The 16,641-nt window shown below is 38.5% G+C and overlaps 1 protein-coding gene across 1 annotated transcript in view; it reads right to left on the bottom strand.

Moving 5' to 3' along the window:
* Nucleotides 1–6,540: 6,540 nt before the first annotated feature.
* Nucleotides 6,541–16,641, bottom strand: part of SHCBP1 (SHC binding and spindle associated 1) — a 499,020-nt gene continuing 488,919 nt past the window's right edge. Inside the window, exon 18 of the mRNA XM_044081658.1 lies at nt 6,541–13,636. Within this exon, the coding sequence (XP_043937593.1) occupies nt 13,314–13,636 (323 nt within the window). The 3' untranslated portion in view covers nt 6,541–13,313. The remainder of the gene's footprint in view (nt 13,637–16,641) is intronic.

The raw sequence follows: 16,641 nt of genomic DNA, 5'->3' as shown, positions 1-16,641 counted from the left end.
TTTGGTAGATGTAGTGACTTATGCTTCAGTCTTCAGAGACTTGAGCTTTAAGTAAACATTTAAAGGGGCAACTAGGTCTATCACTTACATTATGCTCTGGCCAAAGACAGCAAGTCTGTCTTCATGTGGAATATGCCTACAACAGAGGCATTTACCTCTCTTAGATGATAAACAATATTCCAAAATAAAAGTATAAAAACCAGCAAGGGTCCCATTGGATAACTTTACTTTTACAGACCATTCTAAACTGGATCCTTTTGAAAGGTCAGACCTACAGGCTACATCTTGCTTCCTGTATTGGCAGCAAGAATGTTCGGAGGATCATTGTGCTCATACTTCACTTATGCATTTGCATGCAACCTTTAAGACTATGTAGAAGTTTGGACAAGTGAGGGAGGAGAACCTCAGCTTTGGCACACTGGAAAAACATATGGTATCCTTTGCAAAATATGCCCTGTCAATAGTATTGTACCAGCGATCTAAAGATGAACATATGGGAATACCAGCTCCTGGCTAAATTCTGGTTGAGCATCTGATATAATGTCACACCTGGAAAGGTAGGACAGTGGGCAGTCCACAACTAACACTAAGTCATCTGATGCCAACCCTAAAGAAAGGGGCCTGACCTCATTTTGTGAGGGCTGCGATTCTAGATTCTTCAGATGTCTAAATGACTGCCCTAACTACCTTATCTTAGCCTAGGATAAACAAAAGAAAAAAAATAGTTGCCTTCACTGGAGAAGTTGTAGCTGTAGGGGAACTAAGGACATTACAATCCCCTTGGCATCAAGATCAATGTAACTGGCTTTATCTCGACTTTGAAATCAGTCATCCATAAAACCCTGGAATTATCCATGGTAAAAGTAGAACATACCTATTTAGGCAGAAGTCTGTGGCAGGGAAAAGTCTCAACCAAGAAGGTTGGCCTCTACCATCATTGCTCTCTTTCAGGCACAGTAAAAAAACACTGTTTATGCAAACTCTCCTCAATAAGCTACAAACTGTACTTTAACTTTACTGATTCGGTGCAAAAAAAGAACACTAATGTAGATCTTTAAATATGGAACTATTGTAGATGTGAAAGAAAACATGACATTGTGATTTAGAACATGGCTGAAAGAATTAGACATGTTTGGAAAACAGCTCAAGAAAGTGGAAAGGGTTGGAAATTCAGATCACACAGGTTATAACTTTGGACATGCAGAGACCATGTAACAGCAAGTGAAGTAGATCTTTGGAGTTTAAGGATCCCCTGGAGCTCATTAGAGACTCAGATCTTGAAAGGGCTAAAATATTGTTTGCCAGAAAAACAAACCTTGACATTGAAGATTTTCTGGGAAGGCTTGAAAGAACACAAAGAATCCAATGAAAAAGAAAACACTGCTGAGGCTACCCAGATGTCCTGTTATCCATTTTAAAACAGTTTTTGCCTTCAGTGACAATAACCAGTATTAAAGAACTTGCACAGTTCACAGTCAAGAACTGTGCTCTAATCTTGGTCACTACAGCCTGTTTTTGCCATTGGGAAACATTTTTCCGCAGATGGAATGATAGATTTTTTACAGTACCGTTATTAAAAAAATCTGGCACTTTGTCAGACTCCCCCATCTGGAACACAACTGCACATCTCTCAAAAAGCTCAAGTGGCTATCAGGGAGAGCAGACCTTCTTGGCGCACTGGTATTTAAACTTATGTTCGAAATGTTGGGACCCACTGTAGTGAGTCATAATGCTGAATCCAAGATGGCCATTTCTGGGAATAGTCTTTTTTCCCTCTGAGGTAAGGAAACTTTGGAGTTCATATATTTAAACTTGGGTATATGTGTGTGTGTGTGTGTGTGTGTGTGTGTGTGGGGGGGGGGGGGTTAGGAAGGTTTACCCCAACAAAAAAGAGGCTTAAAGGAGAAGAGCAATGTTTACTCTTCTCATGCATTTTTGGTCTTTTTTTCAGCATGTTAGCACTCAGCATCACAAATTTTAATAAGGAACCATATAAATTACTCCATGAGGACACGCAACCCTCTCTCATCTTCAAACTACTCAGGCAGCCTATCTACTATAGCCTCCAATTCAATAATGGCCCGGTCCTCAGCACCTTAAACTTCAGTGCACACATCACAGCTTCTTGGTTTTCTACCAAACTGGAAGAGACTCTCCCCAAACCTCACTGACCTCACAGACTATACCAGCTTCAGACCCCTCTTGAAGAATATACTTTACAAGCTAGCCACGTACAAATGCCATGCAACAGGTCACATCACATAATCCTTACACTCTACTGCATCTTTCCAACTCAACCTTTAGCCACTTAACAAAATCATCCTACACCTCGGCAAACACCTCCTACATACTACAGCTTGCTCTGGCTTTCCTCCACCATTAATTCGATTCATATGTACATAGTCTTCTGCTATCCAGTTTTAGAGATTCCATTTAAGTTTGCTATAGTAATTGTTTTGAAATATTTCTCCTGTAACCATCTGCCTTATTATACACGCCATTTGTTAATTATTTTACTCCAACCAGGGCCGAGCATGAAATTGGTCATCTAGTCAAATCCTCTACCTCACTAGCAAGAGTGGAAAAAAATAGGCAATAAACAGAGTTTTTATCCAGCAAGCAACTAAATGAGTGCCATCAGGAAAGAACAGAGACAAAAATCATGTAGCTTTCTGTTATGCAGATGGTCAAGCTCCTGAAACCAAGTTAGAAGGTTAATTAATCATCTAATACTAAAGGGAATATACAAATTCTCACACTCAAACTTGCAACTGTTACAGTAACTGGGACTTGCATTCTTGACACATTAATTAAAATATTAATAATAGAATGAGTTATGGTGGATCATTACTCTTACTGCCTTCCACCAACTATCGAGCAGAGTAAAATAGTGGAAAAAATATTTATGAGATATGCTGGTATACCATTGCCTTAGTAAGAGAACAAGGAAGTGAGTGTTCAGAAAAAATGGAAACTCTGATTAAGCATTCTAGACAATGAAAAAACAGGGAGTGTGTGCTTGTGTATAATATACTGTTATTAACAAATGTCTAAAGAGAAAACTAAAGACCTGTAAAGATTTTAATGCACATTATGCATCTCATTACCAAACTTGAAAATCTCATGAAAGAAAAAAAAGATTAAAGATTCCCATCAAAACAAATAGAAAATCCTCTCAGGAACTTTGGCTATATCATGTTAACCATTACTATAAATAATCTGGCAGTTAAGAGAGGATTTGAGCAGAGTCATTTTTTATTTTATCCATTAAACAAGGTAATCCCACTGGACACGAGTATTCCTTTTCAGGGGGTGACACACTAACATGGTCTGGTTAAGGGACTTGCTCAGACTAAGAAGGTAGGCAAAATGGAAGTAAAGGAATCAAATTCTGTAACCATGACTACAGGAGCAACTCGTCAACAGCTCAGAGCCTTAGCCCACACTGCATTTACTGCCAGAGAGGTTGCTTCCATTAGTCCAAGACAGTGTTTGACTTCTTCCACTTCAATTTGCTTGCTATACAAATGTGAGCAAGTAGTGCTCTTGGGTCGCCCCTGAAAAGACACTCTTGTATCTAGTGGGCTTACCCAGTTATCAAATGTAGAAAATTGCAAAAATAAAAACAACATCAGTAGTCTTCAACCATCTTGGGATATGGGGATTCCCCTTACATAAATCTATGTAAATTCTGAGTTTACTCTTTAACCATATTTAAAATATCTTAAGAATTTAATATAGGTAAACATTTTATATTACTTAAGAACGGCTATTACAGAAACTAGCAGTACTTCACTAACTTGTATCCACTGATCCTCGGCAAGGAATTAAAAGTGAAATCAGCCAATGGGATACGTTTACATGTGATCTTTTTGAAGCCACACTCCCATGTTCTATATATCATCAACAGCATTACCATTAAACAGAATGCTTACTGCCAGTTCTTTCTTTGGATCAAACAAAATCACCCTAAAATGCAATAAACTTACAGTAAGAATATTTATTACGACTTGCACCTTTGCTACCAAGTTTATTACGTATATAAAGGTGCTGAAACCATCAAGGTAAACTTAATCACAAAGGTGGACAGTCACTGACCATGCACAAAGCAGACCCTTTATAACGTACTCTTGCAGCCCAATGGATATTAATACTTGAGAAAAACTACTATTCTGCATTGTACAATAGATACTCATTACTATTCAAAATCACCACTCTTACTGGACAGCCAAACAGTGCACCTGTTGTATACAGAATATAAACTAACAGAAAAAACCTCTGGCCACAGAAATACCACTGAGTGGCCAGACTTTATACTGGCATATAGTGGGGGACACAGCAAAATGAGAAAAATCAGTTGCATTCTTACAGAAACCTACTTGATTTTCCTTATAGTTTGCTCTATGCCTCATAAATCTCTTTTTCATAGTAAAACACACCAGCTATGGAGATCATTTTCACCGTTTCTTTTCTGCCCTGATGTACTGTGCAAGAGTGCTAACGCAAGTCCCATATGCATGCACAGTACATTACATCATTATACGGACGACAATGCAGAAGACAGAACTGCCCTTATACAAATACATTTAAGAAAGGTAAGCAATTTATTAAAATAATGCAATTGTACAACAGCAATAATCCACTCCTGTTTGTGGGTACATCAGGGTTTAGTCAAGGTTGGCTTTGTTTAATTACTTGGGCTTCGCCCTTGTGATCAAACTACACCAACTGTGGAGAAATCCTGATATACTCACACAGTCATGAATTACTGTTTAATTACTTCTGAAGTTAAATGAAACCGGTCATATTCCCTCCAAGCAGTTTACAGCAATTAGCCTGAAAGGGAGAAAAGTCAACTCATATCGAGATCTCCTATTAAACACTTTACTTCTATATAAGAGAAGCAAACTATAAATCTTGTTGAAGGTGTGCAGTGGTTAAGTAATTGCAGTACAAATAAGTGCAATCTAGAAACATGTACTAGAGGCATCCTTTCAAAGTATTACAAAGAGGCCAGTAGATATCTTTATGGCAAAGAATAATGAAGCACTTAGTCTCTCTCTGGCTATTCAGAAAGGTAAATAAGTCTAAAATATCCTTAAAAATATGTACAATATAAATATCATAAGAAAAAAATAGCCATACTGCTTACTGTAAAGAAACAATTTGGGATAAATATGGACTTATTAACGAAGAACAGTTTAAACAATTAAGACCACCTTAAGGAAGGAAATAAGACTTTGTCCTCTGCTAGACCCTGTTACTCAAATAAGAGGTAAATCTCATTAAAAATACTGTTTGGAGTTATGAAAATTATCCAGCATAGATGACAAGCCAGAAAAAAGCCTTTGAGGCTGGAAAATGCACTGCTAGACAGGCTTGCAAGAAAATGCTCCAATCCCAGAAAGCAAATTCAAACTGTGGTGATTTGTGAAACTGTTGACTGACATCACATAATTATGAATAACCACAAATCTTTTCCAAGCAGTGTTAACAATGCTTAACAAATTTCATATAATACATAATACATACATTAGTTAAGAACAGAGAACCTAGCTGAAAAAGATGCAGGAAAAAATGCAAACAAATCAGTAAAAATAAGTAGATTCCAAGCACCGTAATCCAAGCAAAGGAAGCAGTAATAATATAAAACCAAACTGTTTAAAGGTTTTCCTGGTTGCTTCTTCAGACCAAACAAACAGCAAAACAGGACATCCATATTTAAACAGTTCCCATTTGAAACAGCCCATCAGTGATTAGTATTCAAACAAACTTGATTTACAGGCATATAAAAAATAAATATTAATTGCATATAAAAATGCATTTAAAAATAATTAGTTTCACGATACTAATATATTAATACTACTAATCATTGATAGGTTGTATTTATGATTAAATGTGTTTATATGGCCAATGTTTTGGCATGTGAAATTACTTATTTTTATATATATCATATCTATTTTTATATGCCTTTAAATCAGGTTTTAAATACTAATCATTGATAGGCTGTTTCAAATGGGAACTATTTAAATATGGATGTCCTGTTTTGCTATTTATCTGGTCTGAAGAAGCAACCAGAAAAGGTTGCGAAAGCGCTTAACTTTACATTAAACACTTTTGTTTTATATTACTGCTTCCTTTGCTTGGATTGCGGTGCTTGGAATCTACTTATTTTTTTACATACATTAGTTAATTATACGGCTTATCAAGGGCATCCAAATAGTCAGGGTCAACTTACAAAATGATAACCTTCCAGCCCTTAACTTTAAAATACTATCAATTGAGACCTTATATATATGAAATTATTTAAAATAATGCTCTTTGACCTGTATTATTGGATGCTTTTTTTGATTTATTGATTATACAATTAATTTGATTTGGTGCATATAAAGGTAGTGGGGTTTTAACTTACTATATTTCTGATGAAGTTTTGTAATAAAAGGACAAAAGCAAAAACAATTTGCATGAGTTTTTTGTCAATTTTTTAAGGTTTCCTATAGTCCTCTGGCACGGCCGCACAGCGTTTTTTTTTTTTTTTACTTTAATAATTATGAACGTGACATAAGGCACAGACATAATGCTTGAAAACCCCTATACCACATTAGGAAAAAGGCTACTTAGCTCTCTGTTGGCAAAACCTGTACAGTCAGCAAACTAGAAGCTATCTGACCCCCTGGTTTCCATTCTTGATCCAAAGCAAACAAGACTAAACGTATCTGCTGCCTATACATCTTTCACCTTTACCGTATAGGCTAAAACATATACATGTACGTCTTGAGCATGAGGTAGCAGACCATTACAGACCTCAGAACAAAAAAATAAAATAAATGGACAAGTTTAGGAATATCAAATTTAAATGTTTGAAACAAACTCTTCTTTTCACACACAAAAGTGTTAGCATGCATCTGTCCAGTCTGGATATCATTCATGACCTGGCTAGTTAATTTGTGCAGTCATTTCCTTCCATTCTACCATAATCAAAGCAAGCAACACGACAGGGGAATATCACAAACCTAAATCAGAAAAGTTATCTGAAGCATGTAGAAAGTCCTGTATGGTATCAGGAGGCAGATATAGACTGTGATCCTGAGTGGAGAATGATTCTGTATGGCTAATGCAGGTCTCATTATAAGATAAATTTTGAGCTGCCGCCAAGTATAATCTATGTATGATCAAGGAGGTGGATCCGTATTATCCAAGAAGCTAAGCATACAGCTGGAGAATGGCACAAATAATGAAGTTAAGGGTTTGAAATCAAATATGTTGCCATACTACAAAGGGTTTCATAAAAAGGAAAGAGTTATTCTGGACTACTAAGGAAACATGCCTGAAACGTTCCATCATAACAATTGCTGAAGACGTATCTATACCTTTCCTGTCTTTTCAGCAATCAGGTATTTTTAAAGCACAAAGTATTAAGAATATGAGTTGTTAAACTAGATGCTTCTTCCAGGTTAGTGTTTACTTGTAATGGTCTGTAGAACGATTTAGTACCTGCCTATGAAAGTACGATTCCTTCAGACTCCAACTGCCTACTGTGCAACTCCAAGCAAGTCACTTAGCCAAACAGCCTTCCTAGGTAGTCAATGGAAATAGATACTTGTGCAGGGGTAAGCTAACCTACTTAAATAAAAAAAAAGTGAAAAAACATTTACAATGTGCACTCGTTCTACTGAGTAGAGCCATTTGAGGGGGAAAACACATTTTTTAACAGTCTCCAAAAACACCAAAGTGTAGGTAGCAGGAAAAGGCAGCATACACATCACAGAGGTGAATTCTGACATTCACAAAAGCATCTACAATGCAATGAAATTTTCCTTCCCAAAAATGTGAACTCCTACAGTGTTCATTCAAAACTCTGTACCACCTCTCAGTCAAGTTTAAATGTACAGGTAAGCAGGCCTCTGGCCTACTTGGTGTATTCAAGCACCATTCTCCTGACGGCCTTTTTGATCTGAACAGAATGGATATGGGACATAGACAGACCTCCAGATCATGTAAGGGCATAAATGGCCACCTTAACTGTAAGAAAATGACAAGTCTCCAGGAATTATGTATTACCCTCTTCAAGGAAAATGTGTCATTTGCAGAATATACACTGGATGTGGAGGAATGAAAAGACCATTTCTAGGCAATATAAATGCCACCGAAAAAGGCTCTCTTGGCAGGGGGCTCAAAAGCACAAGACTCAACATGTATACATATCACCTTCTCCAGATTTTGGAGGAGCACCTGTTTGCTCCTTCCTTTCGAAAACTGGAAATGATTTTGAGAAGTCCTAAAATGATAGTACCAGCATTTTACAAGTATCCCTAACTTGGAGTCTTTTCCCTAATTATTTTTTTTGCTTTTGTCTAACTCTGGAGGTACAATTGGCAGGTATGATGTAGTGATAAATTGGGACCCTCTGATATTAGAAACTTAGCTCACCAGGAAGATTAACTTCTGAGCTGAAACCTGTAGCATAAAGGCACTGAAGCACTGAGATCAGAAAGTTTCCAATGAATGGAATGGTCTGGGCTTGACAAGTGACATTCTTTTACAAAGAAAAAAAATGTGTTATGATGATCCACAGCAGGACCAAAAGGGTCAAAATGTGGGTTGCACCATAGGTACCCACCAGCAACAAACTGGCCACAAATGAGTAGGATGTCCTCAGTGCTGCTAGACTGTTGCCACCATTCAACGTATACAAGGACAAAGAGAGCAAAATGTACTGACAGTGATGGGACCCCAACAGCAGCACCTCCTGTAATTTCTGAAAGTCTTGTTGTTTCAGAAGTATCCCTCGTGTCTCCTGAACATATCCAGTAATAACAAGATAAACATAAACATACTGGTTCTTTTAGATGTTTCAAAAGATACTGTTTAACTAGAGACCATCCCTGAATCACACTCTGCTGCTTAAAACAAATGGATGGAGTTTTAGGCAGCATGACCACGTGGGGGCAGAAAAAGAAATTACATGTTTGGTCAATATGTGAAGGTGAACTTTTGAAAACAAACATGGCACCACTTGGAGATTTTGAAACTTTCTGAAAAGGCTACAGGACTTGTCTAAACAAAAGTGCAATTTTGTAAAGAACTTAACCATAGCAGTCAATGTTTGAGTAGGATTATTGCTGCAGTAGCAATAATCAATGGAATGTTTGCCTCAAAAGGTCTGACAGCCCAACTTCCGGACCTTTGCACCATCCCCATCCCCCTCCCACACCAAGTTGGTGGCTGTACAACATAAGTACATTCCTGGTAGAAAGAGTGCTTTCACCTGTGCTATTTTGTTTTCCTTGTTCTTGAAGCAAAAATGTAGGTTCTCCCAGTCAGTCCTGCTGTGCTCGCCCCTGTCAAAACTCCCCATGAATCACTCTTCCAGATATTCCAATCATAGTGAGGAAAAAAGACCCTGAGAATCTACTGTATAAGCTTCCTTCCAAAGGGAACTAAGATTCTAATCTCACAGTCACTGTGAAGTATGTCAGGGATTGGAAATCATTTAGATCCCGTTTTATGTAACTAAGAACATCACTGCATGAACAGCAGTGGTGTTTTTATGCAAGCAGTTTTGGAAATCCTATACCAACGTAGGTATCAGATTTCAAGCAAGCAAGGGGCTAGGAGGCAAGCTCCAGGGATGCAGGCAAAAATGTCCTGTAAAGTCCATAAGACTAGAGAATTAAGAAATGTCTCTTGAGTATACAGACCCAAAAGATAAAAATATTCTGGGTACTGGAGACCTCCTCCCCTTCCCATATGAAGTTCTCTCTCATCATGCATAAGGTATCACTTGTATGAGGCATCCTTTGCATGCAGATATGTGTATCTCAATCTACAGAGAAAGCAATCCTGAAGTGTAACCCGATTTTTCCTCCTCTGAATCAGGAGATTTCAGCTCTCTGATGGGGCGAATTACCTTTTTTCTTATTGGAAAGGATGGCCAACACTGACCGCTAACCTAACTGAAGCTGAATGATATGAAGGAAATGCATGAAAATCCAGGGCAAGTCCGAAACGGTCCTCGACCGATGCCATGTGGGGGATGCGACAACTCTCTCCTCGTGTGCATTTCAGGTAATGGCGAGTATCATGACTGGACTGATTGTCCTAGACTCAAGCATGCAAGTCTTCTTAGACATAATTATTTCCTAAAGGACAACAGCAGAAGCCTCAGCCCATTCAGGTTCTCAGTCAGTGGACTGCAAAAAAGAATTTCTGGACAGAGTGTCCGTACGTCTAGGTGATCCCTTGGGGGCAGAGTCTGCCTACCCTGTCTTTTACTTCCTTCTCTGTCTGGCACTTCTCTACATCATTTTTTTTCCATTTTTGACCAGAAGTATTCTGTAGGCAATGAAACAATGGAAGATATTTATTACAAAGGACACATCTGAAAAGCCTGTTCTTATCGGAGACGGGGGATGGTGGATTCTGTGTGCGCTTATACAGTATCTGCTTATCACATGAATATTTACGGACCTTCTCTGGTTTGGACATGCCCTGTACACACACAGGTCATCTGACTAAAGCACAAGCAATAAACAGTTTCACAATATGGTTAAAAAACAAAATATATGAAGAATGTTTCCTAATGAAGTGCTCATCTGTCAACTCTGGGACAATAGGTCAAACTGATGCAGTAATGGAGTAAAGACTCTGCATGTACAACTGTTGCAAACCATACGGATGGCAAAAATTACCTAAAGATTGCATAGCTGGATATCACTTTTTATAACAAGAAAATGTTGATATCCCATGGATGCTGACATTTGTCAACCCAGGAAGTCGAAGCATGCAAAACTTGGGTTGACAGGCTAGATGTTAAACCTTCTGCAGAAGTCATCTCAGTGGTTATCACTACAGCAACAGCGATCCATATGACAAACATCCTGACAGTGTCAGCTGTAAAAGTAGTCAAGGATTATCTCTTTCAGTTACTTAAGGTACAATAGGTAAGAAACCAACCACTTTTGAACATTGCAGGTGCAGCCTTATCAGCAGCAGTTACATCTGCCTTCAAAGTAAACTATCTGTGGGCATTCAGATTTATCTGTAGCCTTCCTGTCTGAAGAATCAGAGTATGAAGACCTTCTATAAATTGTGAAACACTACTGTACACATGAAACTGGGCTACACAAGATAAAATAAGAAAACACCAGTCTACTTGTCAAGCCTTTGCACTGTACCTGAATTTTTATTTTTGAGGCAGACACTGCACAGGGATCCATCTTCAGATTTTCTTCACATATGCTTAGAGATCAAGATTTGTTTTGTAAAGCTGATTTTCTTCAAGGATGGAAAGGTTGCAGGCCAGGTTGTTTCTACACAAAATAAACAGCATCCTGCACAAAAAATTTAAGGAATGCTGGTACTTTTTATCACAGAGAGCTGCTACTTTACTTTTTGGGAAGGGCAAGGATGCTCAGGTCATCTAGGATATCTTTCTCCATTCCGTGCTCCCATCTAAAGGGATAAACCAATATGGGAATTTCTACAGGAAAGAAAAATTAGCACTGCCAGTTTTAAATGGGAAATACTCACCCTTTAGTCAATAGTAATGCCTTGGAAAAAAAGGGAGTGGGGGCAAAATTCACTCTCCTGAAATGCCTTCTATTAAAGTTCTCCTCTCCGAGGGGGGGGGGGGGCAAGGGACATGAATAAGACAAGCAGTGAAGGTACAGGAGTGCCTGCAGAGATCATCAGTTATCAGTGGGGCATATGGCAGCGGATACATTTATACCTGTATGGCTGATAAAGACATATGCGTTAGAGTGTCAACTTATTTGATGTAAAGTGCTACAGTTACACAACCTAGTCAAATTATACTATAAAAAAGGACCCGCTCTCAAAAGTTGATTAAGGTTGGAAGCATAACAGAGGGGCATGAGGCAGGCCACATCACACCAGTAGAATACAAGGCTGTTTCTGAAGATAATTTGCCAAAACAAAAACAAAAAAAAAACATACGAAATATGATTAGACCACATATTCCCACCACTGTTCTTGGTTTCTAACCTCTTCAACCAGTTCTACAGATATTCCCTAAAATAAAGCATGACCCCCAATGTGAAATATCCATCCAGAATTGGAGAATGGGAAAGATTCTCTCTGCTGTTTTCATGAATCATGTAAACATTAGATACAAACTCCACAGCTGAATTCTCAACAGAAAAGAAAGTAGCTGGTAAGGGGGCAGAAACCGTATTAAGGGAGAAGCAAAACTTAGAAGAATCAGATCTGTGGACCTTAAGCTTTGAAATTCTGATCCCTTAATGTGTTTTTGTGCAGAGGTCCTGACTTGCGACTCCCAAAATGGTCCTCAGTGTGATAACTTTTCCTCCAATCTTATTGCTATTCCACCTATGCAATGAAGTGAGCAATGACTTGGGAAAAGAAAATCAAGTTTTGACAAATACAAGAGCAACGCTGCTTAATCTCCAGAGATGACAACTGCTAAAATTGTGTAGTAGAACAATTATGCGCCTGTTTTGGTATCCAATAAATACACAAAAATTTAGCAAGGTCAGGAAGCTTTGGTCAAGAACGATTTTAACATCAAATATTTGCGACTTTTCTGAGAAGATTGTTAACAGATCCATAGACTGGAAATGGCAGGAAGGAAGAGAGAACTTACAAAGTTGGCAAACTACTTAAAGGCCAATGGTTTAGTTATACTAATCAAACATGGGTAAAGAGATTTTAACTGTCAGGAACAAATAGAAAGATTATAATCCTTGGTGGATTCAAGGACGGACATTTCTGAGCACCGCTGAGACAAAAGATGCGCTACCCCTGGTCAAACCAAACTCCCATGCCTTGTTAAACTAAGATGCAATTTTCTCCTCCTTTCTTATTTAATAAAAAAAAATTTAATGTAGCTATAATAATCTGCATGTTAATTGAAGTGAGAATATGCAGTACTTCCTTAAGATTACAGGTGTGTGTGTGTGTGTGTGTGTGTGTGCACGAGTATACGTGCATGCATATATGTGAGCAAGCGCATGTGTGAACAAATATTTAAAAAGTACAGCAACATATATAGCTAGATAAAGACAGCAATATAAAGAAGCAAACAGACAAGTGAAGACATGCAACATGAATTATGACCTGTGAAGAAGTTACAAAAAAAAAGATGATCTGTGCAAATAAAGATACATATTATGAACTTCTAATACTTGACAGTACTTGGCTCAAAATTTCCTGAACAAGAATTGTGCAACACTAGTTTGAAAACCACAGCTATTCTAGCAGTGGCAGAAAGAAGTGAATAAAAATGCATTGATCACTTGTAGTCACATCTGAAGTAAATAACTTCATGACATTTACAGAAAGAAAATGCCAAAACTTCCCTTTCCATTGTATTTGAACTGATTTCCTGCAATAGAAACAAACATCTCATCAGACATCAAATCGTCATTAGCCTCCGTAATTCCCAGCTCGCTTAGTCTTTTTCTGTATATCTGTGTCTTCCTAACGGAGGTAGCAACTAGTTCATTTATAATTATTGTGTTGCATTCAATTTGCTCTGAAGGGTTAGAGTCATTTGAGCTGCTCTGTGTATTTATATCTACTACACACACTTTGTTACAGGTTTCCTGGCACAGCTGATCCCGTTCTTCTGTGTTGGTATAGGATGTTCCTGCGTCTGAAAATAAGAAAGAAAACAGTCACATCTTTATATTTTAAATTGCATTAACAGCAGTACAATTTGTACATCATCATTCTGGAGTGCTAAGATAACATCAAATAGTCTCAGCAGTGTTTACTTTTGCTCAAGGCATTCACTCAGTTTCTGACAACTGACGGAAACAGAAGGAAATGCTGAACATCTCAGTTCTGTTACTGACCTTACAGACTGTTCACATTAATTGTACTGCCTCCTTTTAAGAGTTTTGAGCACAAAGCTTAGCATTTCACAGACAGAAGTAGCAACATATATTTTATGGGGGGGATCAAAGTAGCAATAAAGTTTCAGTAAAAATAAATAAAGTTATGTACACTCAACCATAACAATCCATTTGTGTTGTCAGTTTTCATTCCTCCTTGACTGGTGGGTTCAGATCGGAGACATCAGATCAGATTCGGCCATTTGTAAAAGCTCATGGCAATCCAAAACTCTCAGGCTACTCCCTTACCCATAATGCATCCCTCCCATTACCTCAGATCTTGTTTGCAAGCACTAAGAAAGACACACTCTGTTATTCTTTTCTTGTACCTGTACGTAATGGAGTTAAGTACTTAAATTATAGTCTTTAAACTTTATCCTTTTTTATTGGTGAGTGACATCACATGACTTTTGTATGTATGCATTTAATTGATGATATTTGGTTATTGTGGCAGTTCTGAAGTCTTTAAACTAATCGAGAGTGCTTAACTGCTTTTTTATGTGGTTGCTGGTCATTTAACCGTCTTTCTGGGTTCATCCTTTTATTGGTTTGATTTTTTGTTTTTTTCTTGTTACAATTTATACATTTACTTGTCCAATTTGGATGAAGAGAAAAGATAAGAGTCTTAGAGAGTAATGGGAAATGCCATTTCTGGAGTTAAAGGCATAAAGATGCAAACCAATTCTTATATCCTCTCGACCTCCTAGAAGAAACCTAAAAAGGTTGGGGTTGGTGGGAGGGTAGTCGAGGAGGAAGGAAACTCGACAAAACAGATGGAATGTTATGGAATGTACATATATATTTTTATCTGATGCTGTCATTCCATCCTCGACTGATGGGACAGAGTCCACAGTTATTTAGAACCCTCGGTGGATTCAAGGAAGAATATTTCTGAGCTCCATTGAACCAAAAGATGCTCTACCCCTGGACACCATATTCAGCTTATGAGATAAAAGGTACGAAGGGAAGCCCAAGCTGCTGCTGAACAAATATCATCCATGGAAGTCCTTGAGTGGAAGACTTAAGAGGTAGCGCTACAGCTCTGGCAGAATGAGTCTGTACCTTGTACAGCAAGGCCATTCCTGTCTTGTTATAAATAAAAGAGATACAGTCAAGTAAGCCATTTAGCCAAAGGGTCTTTAGAAACAGGTGCACCCAACTTCAATCCAGGAAATGAAACAAACTGATCAGTTTTTCTGACATCTTTTGTCCTATGAAGATAAAAACATAACTGTCTAGCAAATGTAGTAAATATTCTCCTTTGTTGGAATAATTCAGAGAGAATACTGGAAGATCAGTACATCTATTGATGTTAACTTGTGATACCACCTTGGGCAAAAAGGATGCATTAGTTCATAAAGATGCTCTGTCCTTATGAAAAATGAGATATGGAGGTTTCACAGACAATGCCTGAATTTCCAAAATTCGTGTGGCGGAGGTGATGGCAACTAAAAGTAATATTGTCCAAGACAAACATTTCAGGTCACAATCATGGACAAAGAGTGGTAGAATCAAGGACTGCAGTACCAGATTGAGATCCCATTGTGTCGTGGGATCTTTAAAGGGAGGTTCAAGAAGAATTGTGCTGTGCAAAAAGGATTTACATAGTTTGAGAGGCTAGTGAGTGGCCATCAAATTCATTGTGTACGCTAGAAATTGCTGCTAATTGGACTCTCACTGTTGAACTTGCCCCCTGGTTAAAATGTTGGGTCAAGAAGTCTAGCACATGATTTATTGGTGCCGAAAAAGGATCCATGTGCTTTTGAGTAGACCAATGCACAAATCTTTTCCACTTACTAACATACAATTTTCTAGTGGACGGCTTAAAGGACAATAGCAAGATACGACACACACAGAGCATAGAAGGTCTGGCTGTTATTGGAATTAGCTGTCAGCTCGAGGCATAGGTGGCCTGGATGTGTCAAACCTGTCAGATGAGATAAGAGGTCTGGAACTGGGTCCAGAATCATGAGGCAACAGGAAGGGAAAAAGTATGTCTTGTCCAAAAGGGAGCAATAAGGATAATTTTAGTCTTCAGTCTGGCAGCTCTCTGAAGGAATTTTGGTATCAGAGGAATTGGGGGAAATGTGTAAAGCAATATGGGGGGCCAATCATGAAGTACAGCATCTCTCGGTGACTCCCCCTGTGGGGGGGGGGGGATCAGGGCAAAGTAGCTGATGCACTTGTTGTTTAGGGGGGTGCAAAGAGGATGCAGCATGGCTGGCCCCATTTGTGGAAGATTTGTTCCACAATTTTCTGACTGATCATTCATGAGGTTAACAGTATGTACCTGTTCAGCTTGTCTACCAGCATGTTAGACTTCCCAGAACATCTGTTGTCAAAGAGAAAGCGGCTGGAAAATATTCCCCATTGCTATACCCTTAGCGCTTCTTGACAGAGGATATGATTTGGTTCCTCCTTGTTTGTTGATCTACCAAACCACATATTGCCCCATTTGAATTGCAATCATTCCTGCTAGAAGAGCATTCTGAAAAGCTTGGAGCACTAAAAGCACTGCTCTCGACTCCAGAACATTGATATGCAAATTGGCCTCTTCAGGGTAACACATGCTTTGGACTTTTTTCCCAGGTAATGTCCCCCCCTAGCTGGGAAGCATTCGTGGTCACTATGGCCTTGGGCTGTGAGGGGACAAACTCTATGACCCCGTAACACCTGATCTCACTGGATTCCACCATATCAGACTTTTCGTGCAAGAGTTTGCAATTCATATTGCGGCTGACAAGGGAAGATGAACAATCTACCA

Source organism: Protopterus annectens, chromosome 8.part1 (assembly GCF_019279795.1).
Source record: "Protopterus annectens isolate FY-2018-M chromosome 8.part1, PAN1.0, whole genome shotgun sequence".
In the NCBI taxonomy this organism is placed as follows: Eukaryota; Metazoa; Chordata; order Ceratodontiformes; family Protopteridae; genus Protopterus; species Protopterus annectens.
This window is presented reverse-complemented; position numbering and strand designations above follow the sequence as displayed.